Source organism: Trichoderma harzianum (genome assembly GCF_003025095.1).
Source record: "Trichoderma harzianum CBS 226.95 unplaced genomic scaffold M431scaffold_2, whole genome shotgun sequence".
Classification (NCBI taxonomy): Eukaryota; Fungi; Ascomycota; class Sordariomycetes; order Hypocreales; family Hypocreaceae; genus Trichoderma; species Trichoderma harzianum.
In genome coordinates this window covers 3,295,674-3,315,392 of record NW_020209250.1, presented here as the reverse complement: position 1 = coordinate 3,315,392, position 19,719 = coordinate 3,295,674, and the positions used below count along the sequence as shown (strand labels likewise).

The following is a 19,719-nucleotide window of genomic DNA, read 5'->3' as shown; positions in this document are numbered from 1 at the left end:
AATCGACCCCCCTCCCGAATTCGTAGGGGAAAACCCCTCAATCCGGGGGTTCAGCAACACCACCACAGGGATGGGTAGCTTGGGGACCTTCCGACGCTATTTACAGAATGTGGCCTGTTGAGGGTGCCAGCCTGGGAAATGGAAGACCTGGAACGGTCAGCAGTGAGGCCTTTGCCCGTTCCTCTAGAACCACTCCTCGACCCCCAAATCTTAGTCTTCCCCCCTCGCAGCAGGAAATCGGCCCATCTGATCCATCTACGATCAGTCACACGGAGCGTAAATCTCACGCCGAAGGACTGGACGTAGGGCGTCTGCCAGTTGCATCCAGCCAAAGTCTGTCGGTATGTGTGCGCGAAGCGAGTACGGCGTATGTACATGTATTGACAACGGCCGATCTCCCAGATCAGACGATCGGTCGGCTGCGCTCCACCCTCTTCTGCCCTTTCCTTCTCGTTGGTTTTGCTTTTGCTCTAGGCATTCGGACGTTATCCTCTTTCTCGCCATCCGCCATAGCACTGTAGCCTGCGGTTGAGTAACGTCGGTGAGTACTCGTACATCTGATATAAGCCAAGAAATCCCACACGAGGGTTGCAGCGTCCCAGAATCGGGAATCGTCCTTTGACCAAAAACGTCGACTTACCCGGCCGTTGCCGAAGGGGGCGTGCCAGTATCAAGGCCCCAAGGAGATGCGATACCCCTTTGTTTTTTCGAGCTTCGCCCTTCTTGGCGTGATATTCTCCCAGCAATTTGCACTAGCGTGGCATGGGCATGGTGGCTGGGAAAAGCTTCCAACCCCCCGCCGCATCTGATTGTGCTAGTATCGTGGCCAGATCTCAAGTCCATCATTTGTCATCCTTCACAGAACTTCAAGTCAGAGCTGCCCACTGGCGCGGGCGTCTAGCTGTCACGAAAGAGGGTCTTGTGCAAGCGAGCTAGAGCTTCTCCTTGCAGTCGCGGCTAGTGTCGCCTTACTGTAGCATTAGCTGGAATTTTGTTCATGCATCTGGCCCGGCAACAAGGTGAGAAGAGACAGACACGATGCGGATTTGCAAGTCGGTGTGAGTTCACTCCTTTCTTTTTTTTTTTTCTTCGCGGATTCTTTTCCTGCTGACTCAAGACACTCGCAGCGGTCACCTAGTGTAAGACCAGTCTCTAATCAAGTTAGCTTCGAGATCTGCTCTGCTAGGAGACAACATCTTGCTCGGCTTCTAGAATTCTGACATGTCTTGCCATGGTGAAACGCTCATCCTACAGGTTAGGTGCTAGACAATAAACCTCGACGGGATCTTCGAGTCATGATGACGCACGGCAAGGCCTCCGACCTGCCTATCGAAACCTGGAAGCTTATTGTTCTTTTGATACGAGCAAGATGTACTGTACATCGTAATCAATACAACTAGCAGAGTATGGACCTGGGAAGATTGGCGATGCCTCCAGACTCCAGATCGAACGACCAATTCGTCAGAAGTTGCCACAGCTGCACGGTCCCTCGCGCCCTCTAATCAAGAGAGTCAGCTACTCAACTCAGATAGGGCAACATATCCCAATAGGCCTCTGCAATAGGCAGGAGGAGATGCGTAATATACTAATAATGGACTGAGAATACCGCGGATGCTACCCATGCCCATCATCTTCAGCTGCCACGCCCATATCGAAGCAGGCATGTCATGAGAATTAGATGGGAAGCGGTGGTGTCATCCGACGCCAATATACAAACTCTCGATCACCATACCCAGTATTACCCGTAAGCCCAAATGGACATGGCTGAAGTGCAGGTATTCCATATATCGCCCTGCTACGAGAACGAGCAGATATCACTACCCCCTTCATGCATTGCCATTATGGAAAGTGGTAGCGCCGAGGTCATCGAAGATGCTGCCACAATCAAGCTCCATACTCCCTAGTCAACATGCCTGAGCGTTTGGGACAGTTACAAATGGATCTGAAGAAAGGAGGTGTGGAGGAATGGCATGCTGGATATGGAGGTGAGCCGGCCGTACTTTGGACTGCGTAATTGTCCCCATGCATGAAAATATCCCGAAAGCCCGAGAATTGCATTTGCCGACGAGCAAAAAGTTAGCCAGGCAGCGTACAGACTTTCAGATGATAGCCCACATATTCGTATACGCATGCTGTGCGGTAAGATGCCCCAACCAACACGCCATGCTCTCCTCACCCCGTACATGTGGTAGGATCTGTCTGTTCTCCGGCGGAGGCTTCCAGCTTTGGAAATGGTCCATCTTTCGGATCAAGCTTGTGTGGCGTGCTAGTGAAGAGCAAATTGCCTGCCACACCACATCGACATCCAGATCATACTACTCCGTACAGGTAGCAGTGTTACTTTAATGATTGCCACGGAGCAAATTGCCATATGGGTGCTTCTAGCGATTTGATAAAATTACAACCAAGATTTAATCATGGTGTGAAGAGGTGGAGCTCTCACCTCCCTTTATGCAGGCAAGCTGTCTTCTGGGGGGGTTTCGGGTGAAGGGCTCGATGGATTTGCAGATGGCCTTGCAGATGACCTTTAAATTGAGTTGTGAATGCCGATTTTGCAGCCCGGATAGGTCGCCATCGTGCTCAAGGGGCAAGAATGGAGAAAGAGACATGCTCGCTTAGGCAGGAAACGTGCCGAATACGGAATATCCGGAGAGATGATCTCTAGCATTGTCCTCCGCATCAAGTCCAGAGTACGAGCTGCTGTTATTATTTTCAGCGGATCCTCGCTTGCTACTGAACGACCTGGCAGCTCGACAGCCCCGATCTCAACGTCTCGCAGCGCCGTGGCGGGCCATGTTAGTGTTGGACCCCGGTGTCGCACCTTTCCCCCCTTCTCTTTTCCTTCTCGGCCGACAAGTGACCAAATTCCATCGGGGCAAAGGCCGCCGAGCCCAGCCAACGCAAGAGAGCCAGCCGCATGGCCACAGAAGGAGGCGAAGGATCACCATAAGAGCAACAACATCAAAAGCTCATCACATTAAATGTGATTGTGCGCAAGACGTGCATGTACGAGGGCAAAGGCACAGAGTAGCGGCCCATCATGGCTTGTACACAGACTAATGCATGCTAATTTCGTTGACTCGTAAACGGGCTTGCGATGGAGAAGGTTCGTGTCGGGCGCAGTGGTTTGGCGTGTGTGCGTGTGATCGAAAGAAAAAAAAAAAAGCGACGTAAAAGTGGCTCTCGAGTGGGACGCCGTTTGATCGATCCATCAAGAACAGAGAATCGGCGCTATTGAACGATACCGCTGCTTTAGTCAAAAGTGGACTGTTTTGTGCTTGGCGCCTTGCGCGCTCGGAACTGCAAGAATATTCGATCTTCCCAGCCTAGAAGCTAGAAGCACACGCCACGTGCGATTCCGACACCTGTGGGGTGTTCCATTGGCCCATGAATGGCTTTATCCGGCCAGGCAAGGGTCCCTGCCCAGCCAAAAGCAAATTTCTTGTTGATGCTGTCTGCGCGAGCTGAGGAACCCCTTGTGAAAGGGCAAGGCGCTCTTGTTCCAGACCGAGCCAATATATCCAACCCCGCTTTGCCCGTCTTATGACGACGAAAACTGGCTTGCCGTGTGTTGCGAAGTACTGAGTAATAGTAGTAGTTGCGTTGACTAGAGACGGGTACGCAAGCCTTGGCCGAGCCGTGATGTCCTGAAACCTCGGCGTACGCCATTGCTTTTGATTGACCCAAGCAAGCATTTGGGCAGACGCCACGCAGTCGGGCATGTTGGTTGGTCTTAGTGTAACTGCTCACAGTTGAATATAGTATAAGGATGCAACAGAGCAGGCCTCATGTTTGTCCATCTCTCTTGGTTTTTTTTGCGTGGTGTTTCCAGCTGTAACGCGGCAGCCAGATGGCTTGTTCTCTGAAGGGGGAAATAAATTAGAGAAGCAAGCGGCTTAAGCATCTTGGGGGCTGATTGTCGTCGAGGCTTCTGAGGGCGACGAATGCTGCCACTTGTACTTGATGGACGTATCCTAAATCTTTTTTGAAGATCATCTGCGTGGCAACCGATACGAACCAGATTGATATCCTCGTTATATGGCGTTTAGAGCTTAGAGACTTGCCAAAAGTGATTCTGTTGTACTCCGTAAGGCTCGAAAAGCATTGAACTTCTGCCAAGTAGAGCCTTTGTGGTGCAAATAGACAGCTATTCCTATCGCATCCCCCCTTCAATTACCGCTGTCTGTTCGAGAGGTAACGCACAAGAAAGTTTGTGATTCAGTTGGCTGCATCAACCACAAAGCCTCAGCCATGCTTGAATATATTAAAATTTCCGAGTTCCGCAAGTCGGTTGATTTGGCGGCACAAGGACCGGAGGCTGTGGTGAGGTGTGCCAACCTGAGCACGCTTGTGTGGCCTGCACGTTCTGGACTCGCCGGGGTAAATGCACTGGACAGATATTGCATCCAACCATAGTCAAATGGACAAATGAAGCGTGAAGGATTTAGTGACTCATTTTGTGGCTGGCCAATTCCGCGTCCTGATTGTTATGTGGCGCGCGCGCAAACAGTGTACCAGTATGGGTGCGGATAACGCTTCTGCATCTCTTCAGCCAGTTATTCAAGATGTAAAGAAAGCGGCTAGGATCGAGTGGTCGAGGAGCAGTTGCTGGGGCGAGATCGAAGCTAGTGCTTCATTGTGGATGCCATCCTGCGTCTACCCCCATGCCTTTTCGAGCTCTTGGGTAGTAGCAGTGGCGGTATTAGCAGTACCGTCTGATCCTGCCGTGCAGAAACACACTTGTTCAAGGAAATGCATGCAACGGGTTATATCACGCCCTCAAAGATCGAAGCCGGCGTGAATGAATGAGCAGACCAGGGGATACTCTGCCGTCTCCTCGTGCATCTGACAATACGCTCTCAGTGGCCCTCACCGACCTCCTCTGCACCCTGGGCACACCTTGTGGAAATGATGCGACTAGCTGCTGGGAATGGACTGGAATTCTGAGATTTGAGGCTGGCCAAACAATAGTGGTAGCATCAGTAACATAGAAAAGGAGGGAAGGGGTAAGCAACCTGGCAATCAATGATCGCTTCTTTGAGCCCACTCCGATTCCCCTGAGACTTGACTAGTTGTAGCCAAGCGAGCAGGACAAATGGAGCATGATGTGCTTCTGTTTGATCAAGGAGAGTTGCAGGCAACAATGCACGGCAGAAGAGACCGTATAATGAGTGCAAACCAGTAAGAATTGCTGCAGACTTCGGGTGATAACACTTGATTGGAGCGTGTGTTGAGCATCTGTCATTTAGACTTTCAAGGTGGTCGTCGCACGCATATACGCATATGTATCCTGTAGGTTGTACAACACGGCTGATCAATATGCACATGTGCTACGAGCAAGCCAACACAAGGTTGATAAGCTGGAGAGGATGAATGGGTTGCAAGAGTAACACGGTCCACCAAGTGGCCATGCTTCAAGATGTTGAGGCAATGTGTTGATATTGTTGGCAATCGCACCCCACGATGATGGAGATGGAGCGCGATCGATGTGTTGAGGCTATCCAATGGCTAGCTGATCGATCAGCATGGCCTGAGCGCTGTCGATTCTCAGAGTCAGCTGGGCAAAATACATATCGGTGCCACTAAGTGTATTTCGTCCAGCCAGGTTCATGTCCTAAGCGGTATGTGTAAATGCCTCTGGCGGACAATTCATGGTAACTCGTAAAGTAAAGCCCAATCGCATGTCCCTGTTGAATGCTCATTTCCACATCTCTCAGCTTGCCGCTGGGCTGTCACCCCTTGGTGTGATCAGATAGCATAGTGCAGGTAGCGCTCGGAGAGGAGGTCCGAAAGGAAAGCAAGACCAAAAAGTCACTCTTCTAAATCCAGTAAAGCAGCCTGCAGCCAAGGAAGCTGTAGCGCGTCGCCATCTGTCACGAATGGGTTGATGAGCATTGCGATGTGGGTTGCCTTTCCAGTGACGAGGGACTCTACTCTGAACACCAGAAGAGAACCAACCAGGAGCGGACAAGGCTCGCCTGACCTGGCGTGATCAAGATCCACATTAAAGAGGCATCTGATCTAGGCTAGTTAGTATCTCAGCGAGATTGGGTCGACGGGCCATCTCGCCATCTTACAAGGCCGCGATTGCAACGGGGTGCCACCCGCACGCAGCTATCATAGCGCCGTCGCTGCTTGGGTGTCGGTAAGGGGCTTCGAGACTTTGGAGCAGCTAGTGAGTGGCTGCCACTGAGCGATTCCGTACAGAGTAGATTTTCGTAGGCTAGTTCGAGTCGTAATCGTCGGCGTAGTAATACCTAGTCCTGCCAAGACATGTTAGGAGGATGTCTAGAATGACTCTTCAGGTATGTCATAAGAGTTAGAGGCTGCCGAAGGAAGAGGGTCTATTCTGTCAACTGATGGGGCGGTGGTTGGACACTCGTCGCCCTGGTAAAACAACCAACGTTCTACGGAGTAGTTTGCCATGAGGCAGGTCTTGTCATACCCTCGTACTTCGTATCTGTGCACTGGATTAAGTCAAGAAAGATAATTATCTCCGTCACAACCATGGGGCAACAGCCGAAGCCTCAGCAGACCGCTGACCGAGATGCCCTTTCGATACTTAGAGGTCTTGAGGGCTCGCCCGTCCAGCTGCGGCCGTCGCTAAGCTCAGGGTGACGGCCCACCAATTGTAGATGCACTGAAGAGCCGGTAGCCAAAGACCCCAACCGAGGGGGCCAGATTTACCGCTCTGGATGCTACTCCGTCCATGGCGCCAAGGTTCCTGGTAGGCGAATGCCACTAACAACACACCAGAAGCGCTAACTGGGGGCGAAAATCAGAATAAAATAACAGACAGTGCACCGAGTACGGAGCGGACAGTCCAACGTCGCATCGTCCTGGAAAAGTTCTTTTCTAGACCATCTAGTCTCTGTACCAAGACTGATCTGGTACAGTCCTATGACGAATTGCCAAGCCGCTGGAATGAAACTGCTTTGACGGAGGACGGAGAAGTTGTATGCGAGAGAGCTGCATTGCTATTAAGCTGCGGCGCGAGGAGGCCCGATTCTGGGGACTGTATACTCGTAAATCTGGCATCTCCCCTGTCCCAAAGTGAGCAGAAGTGCATCAGCGGTCATGGCTGCAGCAGGATGACGAGCAACTTGACGACGGTTCTGGCTTATTTGAGATGCAGTTGGCCCCTTCAGACCTGCTGCAGAGGGAGTGGCGAATGCGAGGACTACTACAAATGGTCAGCTGTGCTCCTGCATGAAGATGTAATGCACGATCCTCCCCGTCAGCTCTTTGGTCTGTCGAGATCTCGCAACTCTTGGGCGATTGGATTCCACACAGCCCTCCCGTTTGATTTTATCTCGACTGCTGGAATTTGCAACGATTCGACGGGGCTTTGCTGGTGCCTAAGCCTAAGCAGAGCGGCAGTAGTGGTTTAGCACGTCCAGTGAAGCTGACGATGCCGACAGCCCAGCGTCATCCCGTGGCGAGGGTCTTGACCCTTTCGGGCTCGTGATCGCAGATGTGATCGTACCGATGAGGCAGGCACATCAAATCTTACCCGTGCCGTACGATATGGAGCAGCAAGGTACCAAGAGCCAAGGTAATACCGCCTTAGTCGAACTCCGTACTGGGTAGCCGTAGTAAGCTGCTACCTGTACAGTGCTGGGAACAGCACAAATACCCTGTGGGCGCTAGCACGATGACTACGGCCATTAAGAACCCGGCCGTATCGAGTCCAGGGCTTGTCACCATCATGGTGGATCGACAAGTGCCTAACGCGAGCTCATGCACGCTTACCGTCCCTTTCCTCTCCTGGGAGAGAAGAGGCGGAGTGAGAAAAGAGAGAGAACAAAAGCAATCAACTCACCTAGCAGACAGACGGCCACTATAAAGTGATGTCCCCCCAGGTTGAACCGCCGTTCAAATGAAGGCATCGTCAGGCATTCTATTGTGCAAAGGAAGAGTACCGTGTGTCTCCCGTAGACACACGTGGCGCCATGTGTCTGCGGTGAGGCCGTGCATGAAAGGCTGCTGAATGGGGATGGGCAAGTGCGCTCCCCAGACTGGCTTAGGCTAGAGCCGTTGGCTCCTTCCCCGTTATTGTACCCTTCCAAAATCTCTGCTGATCTCGTCCTTGAAGCGGGCCAAAAACCCCTGGTGTCTCTTTCCGTTTTTCTCCCGCTTTTTTATCTAATACCAAGGTCTACCTATGTGTGCGTACTCGTACTGTAGGCTCTCGTAGTCCATACCCGCACCAGCCCTGCCCTGCAGCTCTGTTGGCAGGTACCAGGTACTGCGGCTGTAAGTAGCGCTCCGTAAGGTAATCGCCGCCGTGGCCATAAGACTTCGTGCGGCAGTAGGCAGTTGACAATATTTCCCATGATTCATCCTCTCATCTCATCTCCTTGGTGCTCCATCTTTGTTATGCATCATCTCTCTCCGCGCTGCTAGTACGGGTACGGGAAGTGTCCAGGCCATCGTCATCTAGATGCGAGACGCGAGCACTTTGCCGTTGCAGTTGCAGTGTGCTGGTAAGATGAAGATGAAGACGAAGATGGAGATGAAGACGATGGCGATTGAGATACAGGTACGTAAGTGAATGGAAACGCCCGACTAGACTCCATCAGCTGGGCTGTCAGTGTCAGTCAACTTTTTCTCAGCTCCGCAGCGCCTAGGCAAATAAGCAGCATTCTTCGCCGCGCGAACACTCCATATCGTGGCGTCAACCAGGGAAAGGCGCAAATCGAGATCAAAACGGAGCACACCCTACCGACCTGTACATGTACGCGCATGCTGCGACTGCTGGCCGGCGACCAAGCTCCGTATCGTACATGCTAGTGGTACTCGTACGCACACGCCTTTCTGCGCAGAAACATGGCTTTCATCCATCTCAGCCGCCCCTGTCACTGCTTCAGCATTCCAGCAGGCAGAGGAGTGGAGGAGTGCCGCTAAGGGCAAGGGGAGGGGGTCCCACTGCGTCGTCGTTTTCCATCCATGGGTCTCCAACCTCACTCCCTCCCGCCCTTTTCCCATCATCTTCACCCCTCTCCCGGCGCTAGACGGCAAGGTTCGAATTTCGAATCTTAGGCTCACACCACGCCCAGAACCACGTTATGGCCGCCCGCCCAAACTCGCTAGCTCGGACGCAAAGGCAAGTGCAATCCAGTACCGCGGATTTGCTGGGCAGGGTCCCACCCGCACTCATCTCAATCTCTTGTTCTTTTGGGGCCGGGCCAAGGGCCTCGTTAGGGCAGCCTCCCATCTTAACAAGACTGACTTCGGACCCCTGCCCATTGGCCAAGCCGCTCGAGGTGTACGGAGCAGACTCCGTACTGGCCAGGCTTTGGGGTGAGCCATCACCCAACTTTGGACGCCACCACGAGTTTAGATCTCTTTTCCTGGGACCCCGGTCATGCTTTGGGAGATGACAGGGCTTGGCCAACTCGGCGACAGGCCTTTATTAGCATCACCATTTATAGCCTTGTCCTCGCTTCCCTCTCTGCCCTTTTCTCTATTTAAATTCCAACTTATCTCTGCTGGTCTGGCCCCCCACGTCTGGGCCCGGTCTGCTTATACCACCTACCTGTATCTGTACATACATATGCGTGTCTGCTGCGATCATCCTTGGCCCCGTTTGCAAGTCGTCAGCCCAGCCGTCACTCCACCGCACACGCCGAACTCGACCCAGCGCTTTGTGCCCCTAGCATTCGTGCTAAGTCAGATGTATCGACGACCCTGAGCGCCAGATCTTTTACTTGCCACACGCGCTATGGAAGCGGGTGACGTTGGAACCCGACAGAGGTGCGTTCTTACTCGTGCATTCCTCCATGCCTAGCCGCTCCATCGTACGCCCCCCCTCTAAATCGGCGGAATTATTAACTCACATCGTCCCCCTCTCCCCAGCACCGGTCTTTCTTCTACTCCTACGCGACTTGAACATCAACTTGCAACATCTCCCCATTCTCACCAACAACACCGAGAAGCCGTCGACCGACGGTATCTGGACCAGCCTACCATGGCAGCAGCCTCAGTTCTCGCCCCTAACGCCCACTACCCACCTCAGCCATATCCTTCCAACTACTCCCATCCACCCTCATCTGGGCCAAGCGTCGCCAACATGATCTCCTCGGAGCCTCGACGACCCTCTCCCGACAATGAGTCTTCGACTCGCCAGTCACTACCATCGATTTCAGAAGTCATTTCTGGCGCACGGCCTGGACAGTACCCTCCGCCTGCGCATCCTCTGCAGCCTGGCTCAAGCCTGCCCTCACCATTTGCTCCGTCTGCTCGACAGTACCCCGAAGCCGACAAGCACTCATCTCAGCCTCTGCACTCTGTTGCCTTCCCTCCTCGACAGGAAAGCCACAATGCATACTCAGATTCACCGAGGCCGCCCTTTAGCACTGGCAGACCCGGTCTCCCTCCCGTTTCTGATCGCCGGCCTACTCCCCCGACGAAGCATGAAGGTCACCCCCTTCCTCACCACCTAGCTGAACCGCCAAAGCCATCTGATCACCGCTCACTGAATGGAGTCTACTCCCAACCACCGCCGCCGCCGACTTCCGTCCCGTATCAGCCGGCACAGCTTCCACCTGGGCAACAGCCGCTCCCTCCTTATCAGGTATCACCTCGAGGTCATGCGGCTTCGCATCTGCCCGGGCAATACGATTCTCGGCCGGCGCCTACACATGCTGAAGAGGCCGAGTATGCTGCCAGGGCTCGATACGATAACGGGACCTCGCGATCGTTTGAGAGCTGGAGCTACCAGGAAGCTTTGAGCCGAGTAAGCGACAACGTGAAACTGACATAAAGAGTATGCGCTAAATGAGTATATAGATTGGAACCTGCTCGCGAACCATTTTCAACTTCGCAGAGGCCTACGGCCGAATTGCCCAAGAGCAGCACGGATCTCAACCAATCCCCGAGCGTCTTCCGACTGAGCGAGAAGTGAGCGACATGCTCTCCAACGTCGAGTACCTCAAGCGTTCTCTCGAGCAATGCAGAGAGGTAATTGTAGCCTCACTACAGAGCGAGAGAGCTCGCGAAGGTGCCAAACCACCAAAAGGCCCTTACGAGGAAGACCAAGACGTCCCCATGTATGGAGACTCCATTAAGCCACCATATGGCATGACAGAAGTCAAAAAGCGACGAGGCGTAAGCTTACAGCCAATCTTGTATACATGAGCCCCGCTAATAGAGTAACAGCGCGCTGCCCCTCCTGGACGATGTCATAGCTGCAATCGCATCGACACTCCAGAATGGAGACGGGGTCCTGATGGTGCCAGGACTTTATGCAATGCCTGTGGTCTCCATTACGCCAAGCTTGAGCGCAAACGCCAGCTAGAAGCAAGATCACTACGTCCTAAGCCTGAGGAGAGAAGCTAGAGCGTGGCCAACCCGAGCCTCACCACCCTACTTTACACTTTTCAAACTCCCTAGTTCTTTGCATGATGTTTATTGATTTTTCTGGGCACGGAGCTTAACGGGGGCGGAGCATATTGATGACGCAAAGAAATATTCAACATTTCTTCTTCACTGAAAGGAAGAAAAAAAAAAAAAACTTGCAGAACACAATACCCAATTTTCTAGCCGAGGGCCTGCACTGATGGTTTTTACTGTACATGTGTCTTTGATTGCGGGGATTTCTTTTCTTTTCTTTGTTCTATTTTTATTTCATTGGATTTGGGCGGCAAATCATCATGGCATTGCAGGCGTTCAATATATATACATATACTTCAGGGTCTGGGCAACATTCACCTTTAATGATGAGAATTTGCCATGGGAACGACGATGCCAAGCTACTTTGGGATTTTAGATAAAATCGTTTTATTATTGGCCTGCCCTGGCAGAGGCAGAATGAAGAAGGACATTTGCAACACTATCGCTCAATTTTGGTGCCAATGGTGATGAACTCAGTGAACCCTGGGGGAGCACAAGATGCGACATGCTTGGTTTGTTCCTTTTTTTGTTCCAATTGTAGGCGCGCCTGCATGAGAATGTCCGTCCGTGCGCGTGATGCATTCAAACCGTCGCTTCAAGTTCTGTGCAAGCCTGTTTTTTTCTTTGCTTTTTTTTGCTGCCTCTTTTTTTCCTTTTTTCGTTGCTCCCTCAAATTGGTGCGTCATAGACTAGAGCTAAGCTGTTGAGGTAATATGGCGCTGATTGGCCCATCTGACTTTTACTAATAGGATCGGGAGGGATGAGATCTTGGGGTGAGGGAGATCAAGTGACGCTGTGTTTCGGGTAGAAGAGGGTGAGATTAAGTTGTAGCACTCCGTTCAATTTAGGGTCGATACCGCGGCTAGTGCTGATGGGCGAGGCTGTTGCTGCGTTGTGCACTTCCTTTTTCGTGAGAAGTACGTAAGCTTAGAAAAGAGAGAAGAAGTGCGTGTCTTGTTTCTACTGTGTTTCTTGAATTGTGCCCTTGTCTTTTGATCTTTTGGATTTATTTTTATTTTTATTTTTATTCTTTTCTTCCTACTGGGGGGCGGTTTTGCGCAATGGCTGGGGTAACTGGCTTCTAGCGCCGTGTTCTTTTTTTGTTTTTTCCAGGTTGCTTTTTCTGCTCCGTACGGCGGGTAGAAGAGATGCGTGTGTTGAACCAACACCCCCTTTCTGTATGGCGTGACCTGCTCCACGGCTTGCTTTTATGCGGAGATTTATGTATGTTCCCTTGTTTTCTTTTTTTCTTGGCTTTTTTTTTTTTTTCTTTGCTCTAGGCGAGCGTTCTGGAAATCAGTTATCAAGCATGGCCGGCCGTTTTACGTTGCGGCGAGACAACTAGCTTACATCTACGGTATGGAGTGCCTATAAAAGAGAAAACAACCGTTAACCCAAGAAAGATGAACGGGATCAATCAATAGTAGCGAGGCTTACATGCACTCTCCCTCCTCGCTTGCATGAATTGTCACAAAATCCTTCAACCGCTTGCTCTCATGCAGGTGATAGTTCTCTACGGCCATGTGCGGGTTTTGAATTAAGAGAGAGCCCGGGTCATACTGTTGGTTCTAACAAGAGCCCACGGACGGGCTGAGAACTGACGGCGGACGGATCGGCAGACCGGGTAGCTGCAGCGACGGATATGCATGACCTTACGGAATTGGAAGATGGATGATGGACAAGGAGAGGGGGGACAAGAGGGCAGAGGCCTATCATCACCATCGAGCTGCTGTTAGTCGCGGGCGGGCGCGCGCAGAATGCAGAGAGAGAGAGGGAGAGATGCTTGGTGTTGCATGTGTCTCCCCCCTCTTTCTCTTGGGTTGCTGACTCCTCCTGGGGTTTTCTCTTGTCATTGGCGTTTTGATTGGAAGCCGTGGCATCCCTGCCCACGGGATCGTTTGTTGATTCGACTTACACCACATCATCTCATCTCGATCAAGACCCGTCTAGAACGCAGCCAACACAAGGCCCGAGCTGGGTCAACCAGTGCTACTGCGTGCCAGCAGTCGGCCATTTGTCAGGGCCGTGCCGTGGCCTCGGACTGTCCGAAGCGAAGAGTTGTTGGCGGTGATTTCTTCTTTCTTGCCATGTGCGCCGCGTATGCTCGGTACCAAGCCCGAGTTTCGAAAAATGACGGAAGCCAACGACTACTAAGTGTGTCCTTCATGTACAAGTTTACTAGAGCACAGAGCAGGGACTGGCACTTTGCTGGCAGTATCCTTCCGACTACGCACGAAGCCACGACATGGGCCATTCTAGTGAGACATGATACAAGGAGACGATGGAAACCGCTCAGCAGCTTTTGGTAGTAGGAAGCGCTGTGGACGCTACTACTCCTCGTACGATTTACTCTGGCGCCAATCCCCATGCGTTGGCATTTGCTCGCAGCCGCGTTGGAGGCGAAGGACTGGTCACATCTCATCAAGAGAAAAGCCACGGGCCGGGAGGTGGCTCCGGCAAACATGCAAGGGAGAGATGGGCGAGAGATAGGCCATGGGATTGGGGATGGTGAGGGGGGGTAGTGGCCAGTGAGCTGGAAGCAGCCGAGATGGAGGAAACAAGACGACGACGGTTGCTCCATGCGCCGCCGCCCGGAGTGCATTGCATGAAACAGGGACAAGAAACCCAAAGAACCAACGAGTTTGAACCTTGCTCGCCCCCCGTTCGTTCTCTGGCAACAACGGCTGGGTTTCTGCGAAAAGTCGTACGAGGCTAGAGAGGGGCGCGCGGAAAGATCGGACAGGCGGGGAGCCTGCTGGACTTCATCGGACACAAGACGCGGAATCTTGAACTCTTGTGTTGCTTTCTGGGTTGCTCTGTGGCACGCCTTTGCTCGTGCTCTGTGCTCTGTGCTCTTGTGCTCGTGCGTTTGGCTTCCACAAGGCTTATTGAACAAGAACGTGTCACGGCTCACCACCGACTTCTAAACAGGGAGTGACGCTGGACTGAGGCGTTGTTGTGGCACGACGGCCGTGGGACCATGGGCCATGAGCAGGGGGGGCAAGGGCATGCGTAGAGTTGGATATAGATGAGCTTGTATGTGAGGATGAGACTTTTGGGTATGGGCCATTGTACGGTTTGTGATACAGCTGCAATGGATAGGAGAAGGTTGAGTCAGTCAGCTCGGTTGGAGCATCTGTCACGATTCAAGTCTACAACACAGTATTCTGTACTATATCACGAACATACAAGGGAGCCGTTAGCTGAAAAAAGAAACCACGGTAGTTCGTAGATGCTTTCTCGGTAGCACTTGGTGTGCATTATCCATGCTTCGAGGCTAGCTGCCGTGGTTTAAAAAAGCCCGTTGAGCGGCAAGGGGGCAAAAAAAAAAAAAAAAAAAAAAAAAAAAAAAAAAAGAAGAAGAAAGAAGAAAGCTGCCGGGCTGTGGCGTCAACCCGGAGCGTCGACCTTCGGAAGCACAGAAACATGGCAATGCCACGAGCTATTCCCTGCGTCATAATTTTATTTTCTTTTCTTTTTCTCGTGTGTGTACGCGTACTGGGGGGTCTTGTTTTCTCATTCTCGCAGGAAAAGAAAAAAAAAAAAAAAAGCAATTCCGTTTCTGGTATGCAGTGCGCAAAGTAGCTTCGCACCCGGTGTGGTTTTGGCAAACCGAGCACAACACGGATATCCCTGTCCAGGTGGCTTTTTGTGGCGCGCCGGAATAGCTGGGCTGGGGCTTGCCGTTCTGTTTCTTGTTCTCTCCCTTTTGGAGGGGGTGGAGCGTTTGGGAGATTGATGGATTGGCGAGCTGAGATATATTTAATTTTGGGTTGTTGCTCGTTTATATCTGTGAGGTTTATACGGAATACGGATGTCGTTGCCGAGGGGGTGATGTGTAATTCGAGGTGATGAGGATGAAAGTTACGTGTATCGTAGGTACTGTAAGCCTTCTATGTGTACTTGCATCGTACCAAAGTCGTTAAATAACACCATTCGGAGTAAAGCGAGTGAACAATTGAAGCACCAAGATGCGTGTCCATCCAGAAGCAGACAAAGAGCATGCATTGTCATGCCTACACCCGAAGCTGTGCTGTACTGGATTCTTGCCTCGTCGGCAAATAATCCAGCCAACCAGGCCCCCCTGTCCCTGGTCTCGATCGCCGTCCATGGCTAACAAACACCCTGCAGCGATCATGGGTGTCCACTCCAGGCACAGCCTTGCTCTTCGTCTCGTCTCATACTGCACCGTTTGCATCCCATCACATCACATCCCCAAGGAGCGCGGCAGATGCTGCTCGGCTCGCTTTGGATATATTGCAAGTCCCCTACGTGGCAGCCATCCTCCTTTGTGACCTGGGGGATAATTGGTGTCGTACTACCATGGGCCAAGCAAGCCATTCAACAAAGGGCCTCTTACAGGATAGGCCAGGCTGCTGACCGAGAATCGGGCACATCCATGCCATCGCAGGCTGCCGTTGGTTTTCGTAGCGACGGCGGTTGCATCGCGCCCGTTACGCAGAGACTAGCTTGCTGCAAAGACGACCAAGAGCCCAGCCTTGATCTCAGTCAATCTTGATCTCATTTCCGTCAAATCCCGGGGAGAGCGCCCGCTGCCCAGCGCTTGGGGTTACCTTTGGGCATCATGGCATATGCAGGCGCTAGAAAGGCTGTACCACCTGTGCTGTGCTGTGCGTTGCATGAATGTAATGTATACAATATAATATACATGTACATGTGCATACCGGACAAGTAAGCTATAAGCACATATGCACGGGTGCGCGTGTGTATCATGTGAATGGCCGTTTGATGGCTTCCAAGCCTCATGCTGCGCAACCCCAAGGGGGGGCGTGAGCACATGTGACGAGCCGAGCTCAGCGGCAGCAAGGGCCGAAAGCTGAGGGCCAATGTTTGATTATCCCTCTCTTGGCTTTCGTGAGAAGCCGGAGAGGGAATCTCGAGCCGTTTCTACCTGGATACGACTGTATCTGCCGGTAGAGCACGATTCATACCAGACCCTGATCGACCAAGTATGAGTAGGTAGACCAGGCACTTGGGAGCGTTACTTGGTGCACCCCCTTTGCTTTTTAATCGTACGAGTACGTGCTTTAGGAATCATTCCGTAGTTACCAGATCAATTTACGATGAGATACCTAATCCACTGCTTCGCCTCTCGGCCCCGTCGACTACGGCACTCGTATATTACATTGTGCAGTAGTTTACTGGGCATATCCAGTACAGGCTAATATGATTCAAAGTGTTGATGGGTACAATACTCCTGCTCAGGTACCTATAGTAGCTTAATTTGTCCAGATCACAGTACATGTACCTGTACTTTCATATCAAGTGACAAGGTTAGGACGGGAAAGGAACCGCTGGGTGTCGATCCAAGCTCAGCTGCCCTCCTCGCTCGGGACAGACCGCACATCTCATCCTTGACCTTGTCACCTCCCCTCCCCTTGGATATTATTCCTGGTACAAAGGCATCGAGACTTCAACGGTCAAGCCACCGCTGGGATACTGCAGCCAATGATTGCCGTCGAGAACTGCTGGGTACCGACTCCTTCTCATCATTCATGTGAGCCCGCAGCCAGCCACGCGGGTCCAGAGTCTCAGCCATGGCCTCTGTTCAGCTTGGCGGCCTCTTCCATCTTCCGATCGGTGTACGAACAAGAGCAACAGCGAAAGTGATTCGGAAGAAAGCAACGCTGCCGTCCATGGACAAACGCCATCTTGACAGCAGAGCAGAGCGACTTGGCGCCCCGGCTGCGGCTGCCACTGACACGCGCCGCCTCGTGTAATCGACGACGTCTCGTATAAACGGCCGGTCAGCGGATAGACGCAGAAGACGAGCGGAGCTGGCTTGGCCACGCAGTGTCGTTTGTACTTGTACAACCCAAAACGTGCTGTTTGTTGTGCCTTTCTTTGTCTACTCTGCGGCCCTGTCTGCTTGTGCAATAATACTTTCAAGTACGCGTACAATTTCTACTACGGGTCCGATGCGAGGGGGCTACCCTTGATTAGCATCCGATTCCACTCGACAGGAATTCGGGATTGCACACAAGACTGAAACCTTTCCACACGCAAGCACTACGCCATAAGTGGGTGGGCGTTTCCCGGAAGGGGTGGCATCACTGAATCACTTTTACTTTCACGCCGCTGCGAAGGGGGCTCCGATCCATGGGGTCCAAGGGAGTTTGAGCACATGGGAAGTAAGATCGACTCAGATTATGACAGGGGATTCGGACTTTGGTTGAATAGAAAGGGGGTTCCTTAGAGGCCCGTTGCGTTGCCGCGCACAAAGAAAACGTTGTCACAACCTCGCTCACTTGTCACGAGAGTCCTTGGCCGTCAGGCATCGAGTGATGTACAAAGAGAATGGAGTACATCTATCCAACCAAGGATCCCTGAGGGGACCATCCTATATCTGGGGCAGGCGAATGCGTTGGGAAAAGCCAGCCCGCATTAATGAAATGGAACACCACTTCGCCGACGATTCCTCCAGCCATGCAGGTTCGGCGAGATAAGCTACTGGCTCGACTGGGCATCGCCGAAACAAGATGGGGGGACTCGATGAGCGCGCCAACACCTTCAGCCGCACAGTGGGCCAACGGGATCTGCCCGGAGACAAACACAAGGTGCATATTTAGATGCGACTACACACTAACACGTACCCTACTTGCACAAGTGTGCGAGATACGAGTATACTTGTTACTTATGCCCCTGGAGATGCAATCAGGTGCCATGGCAAAGTATCGCTGGTGTTACTGCTATGTTTAGCATCTCTTCCCGTCTCCATCTTCATTCCTTTGCTTCTTCCCTTTGACAGCGAGGCCGGCACGTGGCCACCGTCGCATCCCCTCTGTCGGTGACGTCGACTGGGGATTGCGGCTGAAGCAACCCAAGACATGGGCCCGAGCCATCGAGGCCAGCCGGACAATTTTCTCCGCTCGGGCATCATTTCCAGAGGTAAGGGAGATGAAAGTGGCAGATGGTCGGCGTCCAGCTCCAGCTCCAGCTCCAACCATACGGACGGTGACTCTGTGCGTTTTTGAGTGAGGCGGCCGGTAAGGAGACCTTGCCCACCGCATCTGATTGTTTGATACAGGCACGCCTCCATGATAGGTACACGTCGCACGCCCTTTTTGTCCCAGCGACCTGTGTCCTGCCCCAATGGATGACCGCAGATCGCCCCTAATTTTGCGAGGCCAGATCAGATCAGATCAGAAGGGCACTCTTTGTTGCCGCGAGATCTCTCCCGGCGGCAAAGTTCTCACGCCCCCCTTCTGGATCCTGATCCTGATCCTGATCCTGCCTTTGCAAGTTTGTGAATTGTCAAGACACAAAATCCAGTGGTTTGGCCCTGTCAAACAAGCAACTGGTGGTTTCCTGCGGCCAGCTTCAAAACATACGATCTTTTGGTTTGATTTCTTCACTTGGCTTTTGGCTCTTACTCTCGTGTTTGCGGTTCCCTCCCCACTGGCTGGTTATTGTGCTCCACCTGTGACATTCTGTGGAGTGACGGATGAGACATGCTCCATGGATCGCATCTCAGCCGAGCTTCATCTAGCAGTCATCACGCACACACACGCCCACTTAGTTCCTGGGCTAATACGATCGGTGGCATCTGGTGCTTTCCATCGCTACGGTGTCCTGGAATCGTCCGAGCCGACAAACTAGTGCTTTTCGGCATGCCCATAGTGCAGCCCGCCTCTGCCAAAAACGCGCAAGTATGGTCCACAGCTGAGGAAGCAAACGGAGCTTTTGGCTTCCACAGCGGCACGAGTGCAGGCGTTCGTACGCATGGTTCCGTTAAAAATCATAGCGGTATCCTGCGTACGTCGTCCTTCTAACAGTCTAGAATTTTTTAAGGCGAACCAATTGTTATGCCCCCTCCCCCCTTTTCACAATCCCTATTGCTTACTGTACGGGCCGCAATGGTGTACTGAGGTAAGTCAACATATGAAAATCCAGCACCGAGTATTCACCATGTTGAATAATAATAGTGTGCTTCAAATATCAATACGGGGTTAGCTCAAAGCCGAGACAGGTGCTTCGTATGTTGGGCAATAATAGTGTCGTTTTCTATCCCATCCCATCCATGTCTCTGTTTTTACCAAGACATCACTGACAGCTTGGCAATGAAGCCCGCCTGGCGCTACCGCCAAAAAACGTAAGATTGTCTCTCTTTCTTCCCAGCTCAGAGGAATGTTCCCAAAGAGGAAATGAGGGAAAAGACGGGATGTATCAGGACTCACATGTTTGTAATATCGTGTGTCCAATGCCACGCGCTCCCAATAGAGGGTAAGACACCAAAGAGAGACGTCCGATACCCCTGACTGACACCTTTTGTTCTTTCTTCTCCACCAACAAGGTTCTATTATC

General features: G+C 52.2%; 4 protein-coding genes across 4 annotated transcripts; all 4 read left to right on the top strand.

Moving 5' to 3' along the window:
* Positions 1-9,114: 9,114 nt before the first annotated feature.
* M431DRAFT_504605 (hypothetical protein) lies at positions 9,115-9,922 on the top strand. Its single transcript, XM_024918491.1, has 2 exons — positions 9,115-9,800; positions 9,859-9,922. The coding sequence occupies exon 1, from the start codon at positions 9,368-9,370 to the stop codon at positions 9,692-9,694; it is 327 nt and encodes a 108-aa protein (XP_024779318.1). The 5' UTR covers positions 9,115-9,367; the 3' UTR covers positions 9,695-9,800; positions 9,859-9,922.
* Positions 9,460-11,515, top strand: M431DRAFT_504604 (hypothetical protein). Its single transcript, XM_024918490.1, has 4 exons — positions 9,460-9,756; positions 9,859-10,738; positions 10,792-11,109; positions 11,161-11,515. Exons 1-4 carry the CDS (start codon positions 9,725-9,727, stop codon positions 11,338-11,340), a joined length of 1,410 nt encoding a protein of 469 aa, XP_024779317.1. The 5' UTR covers positions 9,460-9,724; the 3' UTR covers positions 11,341-11,515.
* Positions 11,516-13,187: 1,672 nt separating this feature from the next.
* M431DRAFT_491250 (hypothetical protein) lies at positions 13,188-13,703 on the top strand (the record flags this gene model as incomplete). The annotated part of the gene is made up of 1 exon (XM_024916886.1): positions 13,188-13,703. One exon carries the CDS (start codon positions 13,188-13,190, stop codon positions 13,701-13,703), a length of 516 nt encoding a protein of 171 aa, XP_024779316.1.
* A 4,804-nt stretch (positions 13,704-18,507) lies between these two features.
* M431DRAFT_2213 (hypothetical protein) lies at positions 18,508-19,014 on the top strand (the record flags this gene model as incomplete). Its single annotated transcript, XM_024913568.1, has 1 exon — positions 18,508-19,014. The coding sequence occupies one exon, from the start codon at positions 18,508-18,510 to the stop codon at positions 19,012-19,014; it is 507 nt and encodes a 168-aa protein (XP_024779315.1).
* Positions 19,015-19,719: the final 705 nt, after the last annotated feature.